Here is an 18,110-nt window from a genome sequence, read left to right as displayed (position 1 = left end):
GGAAGCTGTCTGAAAGGGATGTTCGGGTGCTAACCCGAATTGTATCCAAAAAACATAAAACCACGGCGGCCCAAATGACGGCAGAATTAAATGTGCACCTCAACTCTCCTGTTTCCACCAGAACTGTCCGTCGGGAGCTCCACAGGGTCAATATACACGGTCGGGCTGCTATAGCCAAACCTGTGGTCATTCATGCCAATGCCAAACGTCGGTTTCAATGGTGCAAGGAGCGCAAATCTTGGGCTGTGGACAATGTGAAACATGTATTGTTCTCTGATGAGTCCACCTTTACCGTTTTCCCCACATCCGGGAGAGTTACGGTGTGGAGAAGCCCCAAAGAAGCGTACCACCCAGACTGTTGCATGCCCAGAGTGAAGCATGGGGGTGGATCAGTGATGGTTTGGGCTGCCATATCATGGCATTCCCTTGGCCCAATACTTGTGCTAGATGGGCCAAGGACTACCGAACCATTCTTGAGGACCATGTGCATCCAATGTTTCAAACATTGTATTCTGAAGGCGGTGCCGTGTATCAGGATGACAATGCACCAATACACACAGCAAGACTGGTGAAAGATTGGTTTGATGAACATGAAAGTGAAGTTGAACATCTCCCATGGCCTGCACAGTCACCAGATCTAAATATTATTGAGCCACTTTGGGGTGTTTTGGAGGAGCGAGTCAGGAAACGTTTTCCTCCACCAGTATCACGTAGTGACCTGGCCACTATCCTGCAAGAAGAATGGCTTAAAATCCCTCTGACCACTGTGCAGGACTTGTATATGTCATTCCCAAGACGAATTGACGCTGTATTGGCTGCAAAAGGAGGCCCTACACCATACTAATAAATTATTGTGGTCTAAAACCAGGTGTCTCAGTTTCATTGTCCAACCCCTGTATGTTCTAAAGGAAATATTGAGCAATTATAATAGCAAGAACTCTACGATCTTTCTGTGTTTCTTTGATGCCACAAAGGCCTTTGACCAGGTAAACCTCAGGAAACTATTTTTGAAATTGAGTCAAGCTGGTGTGCCTAGATATATAGTGAGATGTCTGTCTTATTGGTATGCCAATCAAACCATGCAAGTCAAGTGGGACAACTGTGTGTCTGCACCCTTCCGGGTCAGTAATGGAGTCAGACAGGGAGGCATCCTCTCCCCTGTATTGTTCAATTTTTATATGAATGACCTTTCTAAGCAGTTAAATTTGTGTGAAACTGGCTGTGTGGTTGGAAACACAGTTGTAAACCACTTGATGTATGCTGATGACTTAGTGGTTTTTAGTCCAAGTTCAGCTGGTCTTCAGAAGCTGCTTAATGTGTGTTCGGTATACGGTGAACTTCATCATGTTAAATTTAACCCATCAAAAAGGGTAATTCTGATATGTCGCACTAAAGAAGACAAATATAGGGTTTTTCCTAAATTTAAGTTGTCTGGGATCTTACTGAACATCTCAAATGAAGTAAAATATCTTGGTCATGTGCTGACAGACCATCTATCAGATGAAGAGGACATTTACTGTCAGGTTCGAATGTTATATGCTTAAGCTAATGTTCTAGTTCGGAAATTTGGATATTGCTGATGAAGTTAAACTGAACTTGTTTAGATCATATTGTACATCACTGTATACGGCACACTTGTGGTGCAATTATAAAAAAGCCAGCCTTCAGAGATTGAAGGTGGCTTATTATGATGCATTAAGACTTTTGTTAAAGAAGCCCAGATAGAGCAGTGCCAGTGAACTGTTTGTGTCTGCTAATGTCAGCTCTTTGATGGGTGCTTTAAGGAAGCTTATGTATAAATTTATTTGCCGGCTAAATGAGTCTAATAATAGAATTATCCTACTGCTGACTAACATTAAATATAGTGCAGTAAGATATGCATCTGTATATTGGAAACATTGGTATGACTGCCTCCTAAAAGATTAAGAGTGTTGGGTTTTTTTTTATGAATTTTATTTTTAATGTACTTTTCTTCTTTTTTCTTCTTTTATCATTGATTGTTTTTTATGTAATCTGGACTACGAGTCTGTAATAAATCTATCTATCTATCTATCTATCTATCTATCTATCTATCGTAAAAATATTAACAAATGAAGAAAATAAATTTCTGATTTTGAACATTAATGCTTGTTCTTTTTTTAACAACCAGGGCATGTGTTAAAACGTTGTGAAAACTGCTGAATGAAAAGCAGAACTTCTGTAACAGAACAAAAGAAAGTAGAGCAGGAAAGAAAAGGCCACAAAAAAGGCAACTTTCATCACCAGTTCCTTCTGGTTTCTGATTTCCTGTGAAACTGCAACATCACCCGAAATTAGCCTAGAGTCTGGTACGATGAGGCGGACAGAGAGAGATGTACTAACATTTAGGAAAATGTCCGTGTGCTGAAGTGAGAGTCAGTATTTACCTTTACACAACTCGGTGAGGATCAAAAACTCTGCCTGCCCGGTGTCTGACTCCTCCTTACTGATTGATGCAGCCGAGGAGAACTGAACCATGTTTGGATGGCCTGATAGCTTTTTCTAATAAGCCAGAAGGTTAAAGAACATACAGCATAAGCACCGCTGTGACGTCAGGGCTCATCTCACATTTGGCATTTTACACAGTTTACACTGAATATTTATATACACTGAACATAAAAAAAAGATACATTATTTTGTTATTCACGGTGTGGCATTAAATCAGATTAAACGTCTTCTGTTTTAGGACAGATAGAACTACCACAATTACCGTCTGTTAAATGTCAGAATAATGAGCAAGAGAATTTGACAGAAAATCTTTTTAATGATCTTTAAATCCAGAAGTTTGCAAACTTTTTCTTAAGTGTTTGGTAGACATTTTAACTGTATGACTGGGGTCAAACGTTCTGGGTCAATAGTTTGCTAGAATTTTGACCCATTCCTCATGAAAGGACTGGTGTAACGAGTCCGGTTTGATGGCCGCCTTGCTCACACACACCTTTTCAGCTCTGACAAACATGGAACTGAAATGAGGGCTTTGTTATCTCTACCCCAGAGACATTAAGGTCACTGTCCGAGGTACGTTTTAACTTCCTGGCTGATGTTTTAAGATGTTGCTTCATAAAACACCCCCACAAAATGATGCATGCTACTCGCCAGACTTCCCAGTTAGGATAGTGGTGTGAGGCTTGCAAGCTTCCCTCTTTCTTCTCTAGATGTAACAATGTTCAGTATGGCCAAACATTTCAGCTTTAGTTTCATCACACCAGAGGACAAGGTCTTTGTCCCTGAGGACCTTTGCAAAATGTAATCATTACTCGTTTCACTGTGGATAAGGACACCCTTCTTCAGCCAGCATCTTCACAAAGTCCAAGCCTTTTGTCCTGGAGTTGATTCACATATTTCACACTAAAACACATTCTTCCCCCGCTGCACAGAACCCGTCTCATGAATGTTATGCTGGCTGGACTTTACCATGCGGTTTATACTTATTTGAACAGATGAACATGGCGCACACTGGCAGCTGGAAATTATACCGAAGGATGAACCTATGGCCTCCAGAAGCCATCATCATCTGGGTTACAGTATTCTGACATTTCACAAAAAGAAATTATTTTGGTGTGCATAAATGACCTATTAACAGAAAATGTTTTAGTCTAATTTAATGTCATAAAGTAAAACAATGTGCTTTTCTATCTAGTGTATGGAAATATCTGGTTTTAACTGCAAATCAAAAACATTCCAACGACTGTACTTGACATTATGCCGAGTATGATGGCAAAAACAAACATGTCACACATTGAGTAAGCTATTGTTTACTAATAACTGGCATTTTGGTCAATGGATTGGTATCCAACTGTAACACAACATATTGCAATAGATAATACTTTAAATACACAAATAATATCTTATTCAACAGCTTACTAAACTCGACGTTTACACCACAAACCTCAAATATGGGGGTTTAGTTTTAACTTGGCTGTTTTACATGACAACATCTGCTCTGTACTGAGGCGGAAATTTTGAATTATGATTTTAATAAATAAAGGCCGGTTCATCATACCATGAAGCAGACTTCCTGTATTATTTCCTTGTTCTTCTCCTCCTCATTGGACAGCAGCCTCTGAAACAAAAACATATGAAGAAAAAAAAAAAAAATCATTTGTAGCAACAATGATCAATGCCAAAAACGCTAGTTTACAAACAACATTCCACCTTTACTCAGTCAAAGCATCTATGCGTTCATTCTGCATTTAAATCCAAGTAAGTAGCTTTTTTTAACACGTTAAAATAAAAAAATAAAAAATCAATCAAAGTAAACAGCTGACTTTTAAATCTACTAGAGATGTGCCTTCAAGCCTTATAAACAGTTGTTGAACAACTACTGGGGATTTGATCACCATAGTAGCTACCAGGTAGGCAACAAGCTACAGTGTTGTAATGGAGTTTCTGTTCCATATCATAGAGTTAGTCTAATGCTCTGAAGAAAGGAAAAACTGCCTTTTAACTGGAAGACACCTCCAACAGAAGCAAAAACTCTATTTGAACACAGTTAATCTAGCATTCAACATCCAACTTACATTCATTACAACCTGTAGACATTACAGGTGCACCGAGAAAATGGCTGGAGACAAGAATCTGACAATTTTACGCTTTAAAGGCCCTGATCAGTAATCGGACAAGTGGAAGTTAAAAATACGATCTTATCAATGTGGAAGTTGTTACTGAGGGAAAACCACTCCGTTGGCTCTTTTCAGTATCGTGGAGGGGTTTAAAAAAGAAATGCGGTAAAAGCTTGTGGACAGAAAGCTGTTTGTTTCCATGAAGGAATGTCGCCTTGGCTGTGAAACAAGGAGAGGATCCCAGCAGAAAGGCTGGATGTATTACATTAAAGGTGTTTCATTTATCATTTTGAAGAGTTCAGTTCTGTCTGTCATGGAATGTGTTAGGAAATACTGGCAATTTAAGAAATCCCAACATGTAAGGTACCAGATCTGTAAAATCTACAGGAAAAACACAGAAACGACTGTTTAATAGAAACGCTAACTGCACTAATAATGCTAAATGCCAGTACAACAGTTTAAAATGTCAATGCAATAATTTTATCTTTGCTTTGAAATAACAGTAAAAACCAGCTTAACTACAGAGCTGTGCAAAACAGTCATCTCACACACACACACACACACCCGTGTTTTACTATCTTTATGAGGACTTTTCGGTTACTTCCATTCATTTTCCTTGATTTTTAGTGCCTAACCCTGACCCTGACACTAAACTCACCCTAACCAGTTAATACCTAACCCTAACCCTAACAATAACTCAATTCATACCCTAGTCCTAAACCTAACCCCTGTTCCAAGAACGGAATTTGAAAAAGTGAGGAACAGGAAAATGTCCTCACTTTGTTAAAATGTCCTCACTTTGCGATAAAAATACAAAAAATGGTTCTCACTCAGCAACAAGTACAAGAACACACACACACACACACACACAGAGTGTAACGTCAGGTCTTCTCCAGGTATTAATAATTAAAAATCATTTAAGCTGCCACTGTCAGTCGGTCAGAGCTGTACAGAGTCAGTGATCTGAAATCAGCCACAACATCTCTTGACTGCTGCATCTCCAGAAATCATTGCAAGATGTATGAAAATGAAAGGCTTGATCGGTGGGTCAAAGGTTTGAACTTGATATTTTTCTTCTTCTTTTCCACATGCATCTGCTGCTATGGATGCATTCTCACATGCATTCTCAATACTAAGGAGACTGTCTACAGCGCAGATTTGGCAGAACACGATATGAAAACGAACAGCCCGAAAAAGTCAAAATCCTGAAATTTACAGGTATTTAAATGTGGACAAATGTTCAAAAACATACTGAACAGGAGTAAAACTGAATAAAAAAGTGAAAAGCTAATTTTCTAAGAAGCTGATCTTATTTCTACATACATGGTAGTAATATTTAGAAACAGGTTTAAATCAACAAATCAGTTTAAAATACGCAGTTTGACATATGACTCATCTTACCTTGAGAGCATAGTCTTTCCCACTGCTCATGTCCTGGGCTTCATACACAAAAGCAAATCCACCTAAAACACATAAACAATTAAGCAAAACTATAGAGAGATAAATCCTATGGTATTTTAATGTTTGGTGTTCATGGCATTTAGAGGCAAATAACTTATATCATTAGTCAGGAATGTTCAGTGCACTGCAACAAAAATGCATGATACAGACCGGGATGTGTTGCTGTGCAATAATCAGTGTTCAAAACCAACTTCGTGTGATTACGACTAACTTGCTCTGACTGGATTACTTTCAGTGTTAAAATGGTGACGGGAAGCTCTTGTGTCACTGTTAACAAACAAAGCAGAAAACTTATTTAACATCTTGTTTGAACATAGATGATTCCATGGGGCATGGAGTTCAATTCCTTTGCAGCTCATGACCACAGAAAGCACTCAGAACTTCAGCTGGACAGATCCTCCCACCAGCGCTCTAATCTATAGGTAACAGTATCACCACAGTCTTATCCGTAGATTGCTGAGCTGAGCTGCCCCACAAGAGTGATTTGCGTTTAAACGTCTTGCTGAAAAGCAAGCAGAGCAAAGGTTCTGGCTGCAGCTTAATTGTTAAACCTCAAGCGTCTAAGCGGAGGCCTGCTAAAAACATTCATTTTCACTCAGGGAGTGGTTAGTCGCAAGATGGTGGCTGCGTTCACAACCCTTGCAAACAAGGTAGAGAGTTGTTTTTACATAGTTTAATCTGACACAGATGATACAGCAGGACAGAAGGACATGATTTGGACATGTTACAAAAGGTCTGTGCGAAATACTTTAGAATTCAGCAGCCTGAAAACTAAGTGTGATTTGGATTAATTTTAGTCTATATTGGAAGGCAAATAATAGGCTTAGACAAATACAAACAGAATATCAAAACTCATAACAATTACTTATTATTCAGTTGTAATTATTATCAAATTTGATGCTTAATTAGTGTTACTTTTTTATTTAATAACAAAAGTATGGTCTAAACAAAGGAAGAGCATCGTCACCATAGCAACGAGTAAATCAACTACCAGCCTTGCTTTGCTTTTTTCTTTTTTCCTATTAAAACGACAATATTTCTCTGCTATTGATCTTTAGAAATCCCTTAAATACAGTACAATCTTGCAGTATATTTACTTATTTATTTAAATTTTTGCAGTATATTGGTTTTATTTTATGTATCTTGCAAATATATTTAGTAAAAAAACATAACAGCTTACAGTTGAAAAAGGATCACCTGCAAGAACATCTGGTTAGAGGCGTTTATTGTATAACCAACCAAGGATCTTGGTACAGAGCAACAAAGAAACCTTTCAAACAGCAGGAAGCGAGTTAGAAAAAGGGGGCAGTTTTAATGTAAAATGATCTCCACTCTCCTCTTCCACTGGTTTAGTTTGTCTCTTTGAACCTCTGATGGGCCATCCAAGAGCGGTTCATTTAATGCTGGTGGACAAGCTGATAACATCAGAATTGAAAGTCAACTTTCTAACACTGTTGTCATTTATCAGTCGGCCATATTAACTGATTCTAGCAATTGTTGGCGTCTATTTTTCATATTATTATGTTCAAGAATTTTCTGCTACGGATTTTTTTTTTTCGTTTCATCTTACAGAGCAATGAGGGTTTCTTTTTTTAAAACACTCATCAGTAAAGTTAGGACAATAATTCAACTGAGACTAATTCATCCTGAGACAGCATGAGAGGTGGCAAAGAACATTTTAACTTTCAGAGGACGATTTGTCTTTATGAAGTACTAACTCCTTTCAGTACAGGTGATGAAAAATGTGCTTAAAAACATTCTAAAAAATAAATTACAAAATTTGGCTGTTCGGAAATATGTCCAACAGGAGAAACTACATTTCCAGCAATGTTTAATTATATAACACTGCATTGAAACTATGGGATGATATTATGCACAATACTGAATGACTGCTATGTGTTTTGATCTTTTTTTTTGGCAAAAGACTATGAATTATTTCAAAACAAAGAAATCGTATTGATAACACATGTAAAAGCCTTATTTGCAAAGGCCCAATTGTGTCTATTGTTTTAAATAAAATCGAGTTGATCTTGTTATAAATTTGTATTTCAAATGTCTGTGTTATTTACCGTAATATCATCAAGCCATATTTTTATTCAGAAGAATTTTTACCGTGGTAGCACTTATGTAGATTCCCACTTTGTAGACAGCACAAAACAAGTATTTGTTTACATAAAAACGCAACGATCTGTTCGCTCAGACATGTCCTCTATCCGAAATATACAAGTACAAACAGGGATGAAGCAGACCCTTTGCTAAGCCAAACAGAACAGTTACTGAAAAGAGGGGGGAAAAAATGCTTATTTTCTGCATTTCTTTCTGCTTTTGGCGTTTATCCTGTTTCAAATGCCACCCAACAGTCGCTGTCAGTATCTGGGGTCACACGAGAATATCCAGCAAAGATCGGAAATTGTTTTGATTATTTGTACAAATATAATAATCGGGAAATAAAACCTTGTGTCGTCTGTGTTAGTATATTGCTGCCACGTCTCCAACAGTAAAGCACATATAGTGTTGCCAAAAACATGTAAATCGCTGTCAGCGTTCAGGACTCGTCGTGCATCAGCGGCGTACAGGTGATGAAAACGAACAAATCAAGCTTAAAATCGTTTTCCTTCAATAGCCCACATTTCAACAATCAATTTAAAGCTGGTCAAACTGATCGAAACCAAATTATCACCAGGTGTTTGCTAGGTGAGTCACAGTGCTGCTTTTGCTAACCAAAGCCACTGACGTTGCTAGCGTGATAGCCAGCTACCTAGCATACATGTTTGTAAGCAGTGACAGTCACGTCTGTTGCTGTGGAACACTCTCTCACCTTCAGCGATCACACGTTTTATCCGCAGTTTCATGTCACCGAGCTCAACAACTTGTCCGACGAAGTCATTCTGGTCCCGGCTGGCCCCTCCGGACGAGCCGGGCCCGGCTAGGAAATCAAGTGCCGACTGAAACAGGGACATTTTATTATCTGGCGTCCGTTTTCGAGCCGCTTCTTGAACAGGAAATGAACGGCCGAAATCCGTGCAGACTCAACAGAAACACTCTCTAGCGGCCTATTCCGTTAACAAATGGTCTTATTTTCAGGTGGTATTAGTCCTTCATTTAAAGCAGACATCCTCTTCCTGCTGCTAAACTGGCGAAGCACCCATCATATCGGCGCCGATTGCTTCCGTGAAGAGTGAAAATGACGTCAGACAGGACTGAGTCATGTGACCGTGAAAGACCTGATGAAGGCTCTTACCGGTGTGGGATCAGGTGCCTCGTTTAACATAAAATCTAAAAATCTTATAAATAAATAAAGAATTTAAAAAATAAAAATTTTAAATGCGATCAAACTCATTTCACAGCACAAAGGGAAAAATGAATCCATAAATAAATTGGTAAATAAATATGTATTTATTAGCTGTGTTGTGTAAAAATATGTAAGTATTTATATTATATCAGATAGTTGTATTTATTGGAAACATATTTATCAATCAATCAGTTTATATTTATCAATCTGCTGTTATTCTTTACCCTCCTAGTCAGTCTTTATTGTCAGATGTTTTCTTCATATTTTTCAGTGCTACAGTTTATTATCAAATGAGAGATAATGATAAAAATATCAACTAAATATTATAATAATTCACCATGAGAAACTGATGGAATCACAGTGTAAATCTATTATTAACCCAACTAATACATACAGGGGTTGGACAATGAAACTGAAACAGCTGTCATTTTAGTGTGGGAGGTTTCATGGCTAAATTGGACCAGCCTGGTAGCCAGTCTTCATTGATTGCACATTGCACCAGTAAGAGCAGAGTGTGAAGGTTCAATTAGCAGGGTAAGAGCACAGTTTTGCTCAAAATATTGAAATGCACACAACATTATGGGTGACATACCAGAGTTCAAAACAGGACAAATTGTTGGTGCACGTCTTGCTGGCGCATCTGTGACCAAGACAGCAAGTCTTTGTGATGTATCAAGAGCCACGGTATCCAGGGTAATGTCAGCATACCACCAAGAAGGATGAACCACATCCAACAGGATTAACTGTGGACGCAAGAGGAAGCTGTCTGAAAGGGATTTTCGGGTGCTAACCCAAATTGTATCCAAAAAACATAAAACCACAGCTACCCAAATCACAGCAGAATTAAATCAGAATCAGCTTTATTGCCAAGTTCGTACATACAAACAAGGAATTTGACTCCGGTACACTTTGCTCTTTGGTTTTGTTTTTGCATTACAGAATATACATATTTGCAATGTACAATATACACATATATAATAAAAAGGTGCATTTGCAACATCTGTATGCTGTTGTTTTGTACTCTATTAAATGTTCATCAGAGAAACAGCCTGGGGGAAGAAACTGTCTCTGTGGCGCCTGGTTTTAGTGAACAGTGCACTGTAGCGGCAGCCTGAAGGTAAAGCTCTGAACAGTTTATGTGCAGGGTGTGTGGGGTCTGCAGAGATTTTAGCAGCTCTTTTCCGGACCCTAGACCTGTATAAGTCCTGGATGGAGGGAAGGTCAGCCCTGATTATTCTCTCTGCAGTCCTGATTATCCGTTGCAGTCTGGACCTGTCCTGTTTTGTGGATGAGCCAAACCACACTGAGATGGATGAAGACAGGACAGACTGAATGATGGCAGTGTAGAAGATAACCAGCAGCTCCTGTGGAAGGTTGAACGTCTTGAGTTGCCTCAGGAAGTACAGCCTCTGCTGGGCCTTCTTTTGAACAGTGCCTATGTGTGAAGACTATCTCAGGTCCTCAGAGATGGTGGTACCTAAGAACCTGAAGTGGTCCACGGCCGATACAGTGTTGTTGAGGATGGTGAGGGGGGTGTATGGGGGTGGTGTTCTCCGAAAGTCCACCACCATTTCCACAGTCTTGAGTGGGTTGAGTTCAAGGTAGTTCTGACTGCCCCAGTGTACCAGCCGATCCACCTGCTGTCTGTATGCAGACTCATCACCGTCCTGGATCAGTCCAATGACAGTGGTGTCGTCCGCACAATTAAGGAGTTTCACGGACGAGTCCGGTGAGGTGCGGTCATTTGTGTACAGGGAGAAGAGGAGTGGGGATAGAACACACCCCTGGGGGGCACCAGTACTTATTGATCTGGATCGGGAGAAGATGGTCCTCAGTCTCACCTGCTGCTGTCGGTCTGTCAGGAAGCTGTTGATCCACTGACAAGTGGAGGCTGGGACGTTGAGCTGGGTGAGCTTCTGGTGGAGGAAGTCTGGTATGATGGTGTTGAAGGCCGAGCTGAAGTCTACAAACAGGATCCTGGCGTACGTCCCTGGGTGGTCGAGGTCTTGCAGGATGAAGTGTAGACCTAAGTTAACAGCATCATCTACCAACCTGTTTGCTCGGTAAGCAAATTGCAGGGGGTCCAGCAGGGGGCCTGTGATGTCTTTCAGGTGCTTCAACACCAGCCGCTCAAAGGATTTCATGACCACAGACGTCAGGGCTGCAGGCCTGTAGTCATTTAATCCTACGATGGTGGGTTTCTTGGGAACCGGGATGATGGTGGATCGTTTGAAGCAGGAGGGGACCTCACGTTTCTCCAGTGATTTGTTGAAGATCCTTATGAAGATCGGAACGAGTTGATTTGCACAGGCTTTCAGGCATGATGGAGAGACGTTATTAGGTCCTCCAGCTTTCTTTGTTTTCATGCGTTGAAAGAGCCTATTTACATCTTCCTCGGAGATCTTTAGTGCAGGCAGAGGATCTGAAGGTAATGTGCACCTCACAGTTGAGGTGCAAATGTGCACCTCAACTCTCCTGTTTCCACCAGAACTGTCCGTCGGGAGCTCCACAGGGTCAATATACACGGCCGGGCTGCTATAGCCAAACCTTTGGTCACTCATGCCAATGCCAAACGTCAGTTTCAATGGTGCAAGGAGCGCAAATCTTGGGCTGTGGACAATATGAAACATGTATTGTTCTCTGATGAGTCCACCTTTACTGTTTTACCCACATCCGGGAGAGTTACTGTGTGGAGAAGCCCCAAAGAAGCGTACCACCCAGACTGTTGCATGCCCAGAGTGAAGCATGGGGGTGGATCAGTGATGGTTTGGGCTGCCATATCATGGCATTCCCTTGGCCCAATACTTGTGCTAGATGGGTGCGTCACTGCCAAGGACTACCGAACCATTCTTGAGGACCATGTGCATCCAATGGTTCAAACATTGTATCCTGAAGGCAGTGCGGTGTATCAGGATGCACCAATACACACAGCAAGACTGGTGAAAGATTGGTTTGATGAACATGAAAGTGAAGTTGAACATCTCCTAAATATTATTGAGCCACTTTTGGGTGTTTTGGAGGAGCGAGTCAGGAAACGTTTTCCTCCACCAGTATCACGTAGTGACCTGGCCACTATCCTGCAAGAAGAATGGCTTAAAATCCCTCTGACCACTGTGCAGGACTTGTATATGTCATTCCCAAGACGAATTGACGCTGTATTGACCGTAAAAGGAGGCCCTACATCATAATAATAAATTATTGTGGTCTAAAACCAGGTGTTTCAGTTTCATTGTCCAACCCCTGTATATATATATAAGCGCTAACAAACGAGACACACAACTTCTTCTACTGCTAAATACAAAAGTATAGGTTTGAAATAATGTTCAACAATCTTGTTATTCAACTCTTTAAGCTCCAATGGTTGGACAAGACTTTCATGAAACCTTTTGTGAAAAAAACATTCTCTTAAGATTCCCATAGTTTTCTCTTGAGTAGTGGTGGGGAAATAATGCTTTTTAAGGCATTTCAAAGAAGGCTTCATTATTAATCTGTCATGTGACCCCAACTACACCAATCAAGCACCAGCCCCCAGTGCTGTAACATTATACTTTAATTTGGCAAAGCAAGCTCTTGAATCTCTGTATTGTCTGGCCCTTCATTACTCCGCACTTCACTACTCTCTGCCAGCTATTACCCATCCACCAATTAGTCCCACCATTCCTTTCCAATGTTCACAGCTTTTTCCTCACATTAGCAGTCCTACTCATGCCTACTATGTGTTCAGGCTTGTTTTCATGCATGCACACTTTCAGTCTTTGACAACATAAAAACATGACATGAACAGAACAGTCTTATATGTAGGCGTGTGCACAGAAAATTCTAATCTCAGTGATGTTTGCAGGCAGCCAAACAGGCGATGTTGAAAATAACTAAACAAAGGATTTTTAAAACAATGTCACTGGTCTCAGATAATTGGGTATTGTAAAGCTTTACACTCATCTTTAACTTATGATCTTCTTTCTATGACATGTTGAAGAAGGAGCCAGGTTAAAAGGTGTCTCCCAGTTTTTAGCTTGCTGCCACCTTGAGGTGTCAAACCAACCAGTGGAATACAGAATCCTGAATATGAAGTGTTGGCAGCATTGTTATGTTAAACCTGGAGTGAAAGTCCTCTCTAACTTATTGCCAGAAAGGATTTGGTTTTTATCGTTCAAGAAACAGTTTCACGTCATCAAAAAAACATCATATAAATTTAACAGCATGACATACCCATTATTAGGTGTGTGAATGAGTGTGTGCATGGTTGTTTGTGTGTTGCCCTGCGATGGACTGGCGACCTCTCCAGGGTGTACCCCGCCTCTCGCCCATAGACTGCTGGAGATAGGCACCAGCCTTCCGGTGACCCACAATGGAAGAAGCGGTATAGAAAACAACTGACTGACATACCCATTATCAATATTTATAACTCCACAATGAGCATAAGATGATTCAAACGTTCTAACATTTTTGGAAAAAAACGCAGTCTTTGTGTCTGACATAAAGACACTCAGGCTGTGGTTGATCAAACATCAAGGTTCTGTTCTGAGTCTTGGTTTAAACGTAGGCATTTCACCATATGTAGATGTCTAAATGTTGTAAGTGGCTGTTGTATGTGAATGGTTGATTCACTGCTTCTGTTAACAGGCAATTGAGACATGCATCTAATAAAGTATGTATCTAGTATTATGTTAATGTATCAGTCATTTATTAACATAATTTTTTTTAACTAATAGTTCATTTGTTTTACTTAAAAATGTATTGTTTTAAGAGCATATGCAATTATTTTTGTATTTATCTAATTGTTTCTTATTTATTTTGCTTAATCATCTAAACTGTCATTGTCGCATCCACTGGCTTTGAATGATAAAGCTAGCAGATAAAATAAATGGATGCTGTGATATACATGATTATGATACATAAAATAAATTTATATTTATATATGTTGTCATAAAATAACAACAAAATGTATTTAATTTTTTTCACATCTATTCAATTCTGTATTTACTTAGAATATGCAAACACTAAAACCATTAGAGTTAAAAGTATTAATTCATGTGTTAGATGTATTTCTCATTTTTCCATCCATCCATTATCTTCTGCTTGTTCTGGGGTCGGGTCACAGGAGCAGCAGCTTAAGTAAGGAATCCCAGACATCTCTTTCCACAGCCACCTCTTGCTCTTTTGAGAGAACCCCAAGGTGTTCCCAGGGAGAGACATAGTTACTCCAGCGTGACCTGAGTCTTCCTTGGGGTCTCCCAGTTGGACATGCTCGGAACAACTCTGTGGGGAGGCATCTTTACCAGATGCCTGAAACACCTAATTTCACTCCTCTTAATGCGGAGGAGCTGCAGCTCTCCTCCAAGTCTGTCCTAGATAGCCTTCACCCTATCTCTAAGGAAACTCCCAGTTACCTAGAGGAGAAAGCCTTTATCAACCATCTGTATGCTCAATCTCATTCTTTTGGTCACTACCCAAATTTCACAACCATAGGTGAGGATAAGAACGTAGACCAACCGGTAAACAGAGAGCTTTGCCTCACAGCTCAGCTCCCTCTTCAACACAACAGACTGGTAGAGAGTACGCAATACAGCGGAAGGCGGACCGATCCGTCTATCAATCTTATGCTGCCTTCTTCCATCACTCGTAACGAGACCCTGAGATATTTAAACTCTTCCACTTAAGCCAGGACCTCATCTCCCACCCGGAAAGAGTAGTCCGCCATTTTCTGGCTGAGGACCGTGGCCTTATATTTGAAGGTGCTGATCCAGTGAGAGCCAAAGATCACAGTGCAATGATGCTAACAGGACTACATCATCTGCAAAAAGCAGAGATGGAATCCTAAGATCACCGAATAGGATCAATGACAACGGGCAGCCTTGGCGAAGTCCAACCCTCACCTTGAAGTTTTCTGACTTACTGCCGGCAATGCGAGCCAGAGTCTTCTGCTGCTTGTTTAAAGATAGAATGGCCCATTCTATGGAATCACCGATCCCATACTCACGGAGCACCGCCCACAGGGTATCCCAGGAGGTCATATTATCTAATTACCTCCATCAAGGAGGTTATGCTTTTGTTTCTTTGTTCTGTCCGTCTGTCTGTCTGTTTGCAAAACATCTCAAAAAATTGTGAACAGATTTGGATAAAAGTTTCAGACAAGGTGCTCATTAGGACAAAGAAAAGATGATTAGATTTTTATTATTGTCAGACCATGGTCCGACAACTTAGAATACCCACATGGTTTGTCACTCTCCTGACATGAAGTGGCCAGAAGTCATCCAGAGTATGGCTCAACAGTATGGAAAAAGTTGACATGCGTCAATGACCCCATTGCCTTGGTGGAGGTCTGCACTCTATGAGTGCTCTTCTAGTCATACATGCTTCTATGCATTTAATAAACAACTTATTTATGTCATGACTTGTTGCCCTTTTCCCCCTCCATAATGGCAAACATACAGAAAGAGACTGAAAATGTATAAATCAAAATAAAACAAGAAATTCTGGCAATCTGGCAGGAAAGTTTTAAATAATAAATTCAGAGGAAGGAATGAAAAATGGGCATCTTAATTAGGCTGCAAAGTTAAACTGGATCATTTTGAGGCCAATTGTTGTACATTAAATGTATCTGTGATCCATCTGGATTTCAATGTAGCAAAGAGTTCGCCAAACATAATGAAGTACTATACCTCCATCTAAAGGATGGATAACAGTATAACCTTGACTTCCCACTAGTTTGTCAGTACAGACCGTATGCCTTCATTCAGCATGTACTAAGTCAGTTGTGGCCTCCTTGGGGGAGCAGCATCTGTGCAACACATGTATATGTGACGAATCAGAACCATCATGGGAGCTGTTTGGGTCAATAAGGACATGTAGGTCTCAGAAAAAAAAAAAAAAAACAAGAGAAACACTTCATTTTGGATTCAACAACAGTCTTAACCCTGGAGAATAGCTGGGTGCTGGATCAGATGATTATATATAATGGAATGTGTCAAACCCAATTTAAATGGTTGCGGATCAGTCGGATGGTAGTGTGAAAAAAACGTTCATCAAGTACTTGAAAGGAACATATCTTGAAACTTCTTTAAGATTGCTGGAAAGGCTTTTTACTTGATTATCTCATAAAGGTAGCTAAAGAAAATACTAAGGCGTGCAAAGCTGTCATTGAAGCCTGAATGACAAAGGATTACACACGTGTAAATCTAAATCTGTTAGTTAAATAATGCATAAATATCCAGCTTTGAAGTTGTTAAAAATGAAGACGACTGCTGAGTAGGTGTGTCAAATTTGTTGTCAGATTTCACTTGTAAAATAGAAACTTCGGCGTGACCACGGTTAATGACGTCCATGATAGAACGTCATTAACCAGACAAACGATAAACTGTGGTGAAGTAACATATATATATATTATACACTCACCGGCCACTTAATTAGGTACACCTTGCTAGTACTGGGTTGAACCCCCATTTGCATTCAGAACTGCCTTAATCCTTTGTGGCATAGATTCAACAAGGTACTAGAAACATTCCTCAGAGAGTTTGGTCCATATTGACATGATAGCATCACACAGATGCTGCAGATATGTCGGCAGCGCATCCATGATGCGAATCTCCCGTTCCACCACATCCCAAATGTGTTCTATTGGATTGAGATCTGGTGACTGTGGAGGCCATTTAAGTACAGTGAACTCATTGTCATGTTCAAGAAACTAGTCTGAGATGATTCGTGCTTTATGACATGTCGCGTTATCCTGCTGGAAGTGACCATCAGAAGATGGGTACACTGTGGTCATAAAGGGATGGACATGGTCAGCAACAATACTCAGGTAGGCTGTGGCGTTGACACGATCCTCCACACCATTACACCACCACCACCAGCCTGAACCGTTGATACAAGGCAGGATGGATCCATGTTTTCATGTTGTTGATGCCAAATTTGGACCCTTCCATCCGAATGTTGCAGCAGTAATCAAGACTCATCAGACCAGGCAACGTTTTTCAAAGCTCCTACTGTCCAATTTGGGTGAGCCTGTGTGAATTGTCAAGTCAAGCCAAGTCAAGTTTATTTATATAGCACTTTTCAGCAATAAGACACTGAAAGCGTTGTACACGAGGAAAAACATTACAATGATACAGAAAATCAAACACAGAAAAACAAATCAAATGACATTAATAATCCTTGGAAGTTTGCTGGTAAGAGCTGGTTCTAATCCAGTCTTTCTAATAGAGGTAATTAGCTCATTAATTCCTCTGTGGTAAGGAATTCATCCTGTGATAGAAGAAAAATGATAATATTAATCCTTAAGGTCGCTGGTCTGAGGCAGTTGTGGTCCCATCATTCAAATAATAACATTCATGGGCACTCACTGAAGTGTAAGTAGAGAAGCTGGGTCACTGGTATAAAACATTTTTAGTCCAAACTTTTAAATACTAATTATGTTTGGCTTTCACTGGCATGAAATTGTTGTAACCCAATCCTTCTAAGAAATCTAAAAATCTCTGGTTATTGGTGTAAAAACAGCTTTAGTCCAAATTTTCAAATACTAATAATATTTGGCTTTTGTTGGTAATCCTTCTAAGAAATCTGAAAATCTATAAAAAGTCATGAAATCACACATTTAGGTAAAGTAAGATAGGGGGGGAAAAAAATCATATTTCAGACTTTATGCTGAGCAGAATACAGTCTGAAGTAGTACAAAAAACCTCAGCAGGGGTAAGCAACACACACATAAGTAAAGATTTAGCAGGGGTATGGTGGAATCTTGAGGGTGCAAATGTATAAGGGTGTTTGCAAGAATTAGA

General features: G+C 40.0%; 1 protein-coding gene across 2 annotated transcripts in view; it reads right to left on the bottom strand.

The window, feature by feature from the left end:
• gak (cyclin G associated kinase) overlaps positions 1–9,240 on the bottom strand; it is a 35,544-nt gene extending 26,304 nt beyond the window's left edge. For both annotated transcript variants that reach the window (XM_047381536.1, XM_047381537.1), the window contains exons 1-4: positions 8,860–9,240; positions 5,982–6,043; positions 4,022–4,081; positions 2,406–2,520 (exon numbers count right to left, since the gene is read on the bottom strand). In XM_047381536.1, coding sequence (XP_047237492.1) covers positions 2,406–2,520; positions 4,022–4,081; positions 5,982–6,043; positions 8,860–9,001 — 379 coding nt within the window. In that variant the 5' untranslated portion in view covers positions 9,002–9,240. The remainder of the gene's footprint in view (positions 1–2,405; positions 2,521–4,021; positions 4,082–5,981; positions 6,044–8,859) is intronic.
• Between the last annotated feature and the right edge of the window lie 8,870 nt (positions 9,241–18,110).

The sequence above is a fragment of the Girardinichthys multiradiatus genome, chromosome 12 (genome assembly GCF_021462225.1).
Source record: "Girardinichthys multiradiatus isolate DD_20200921_A chromosome 12, DD_fGirMul_XY1, whole genome shotgun sequence".
NCBI lineage: Eukaryota > Metazoa > Chordata > Actinopteri > Cyprinodontiformes > Goodeidae > Girardinichthys > Girardinichthys multiradiatus.
Note: the sequence above shows the minus strand (reverse complement) of the source record. Positions and strands in the feature narration are given on the sequence as shown.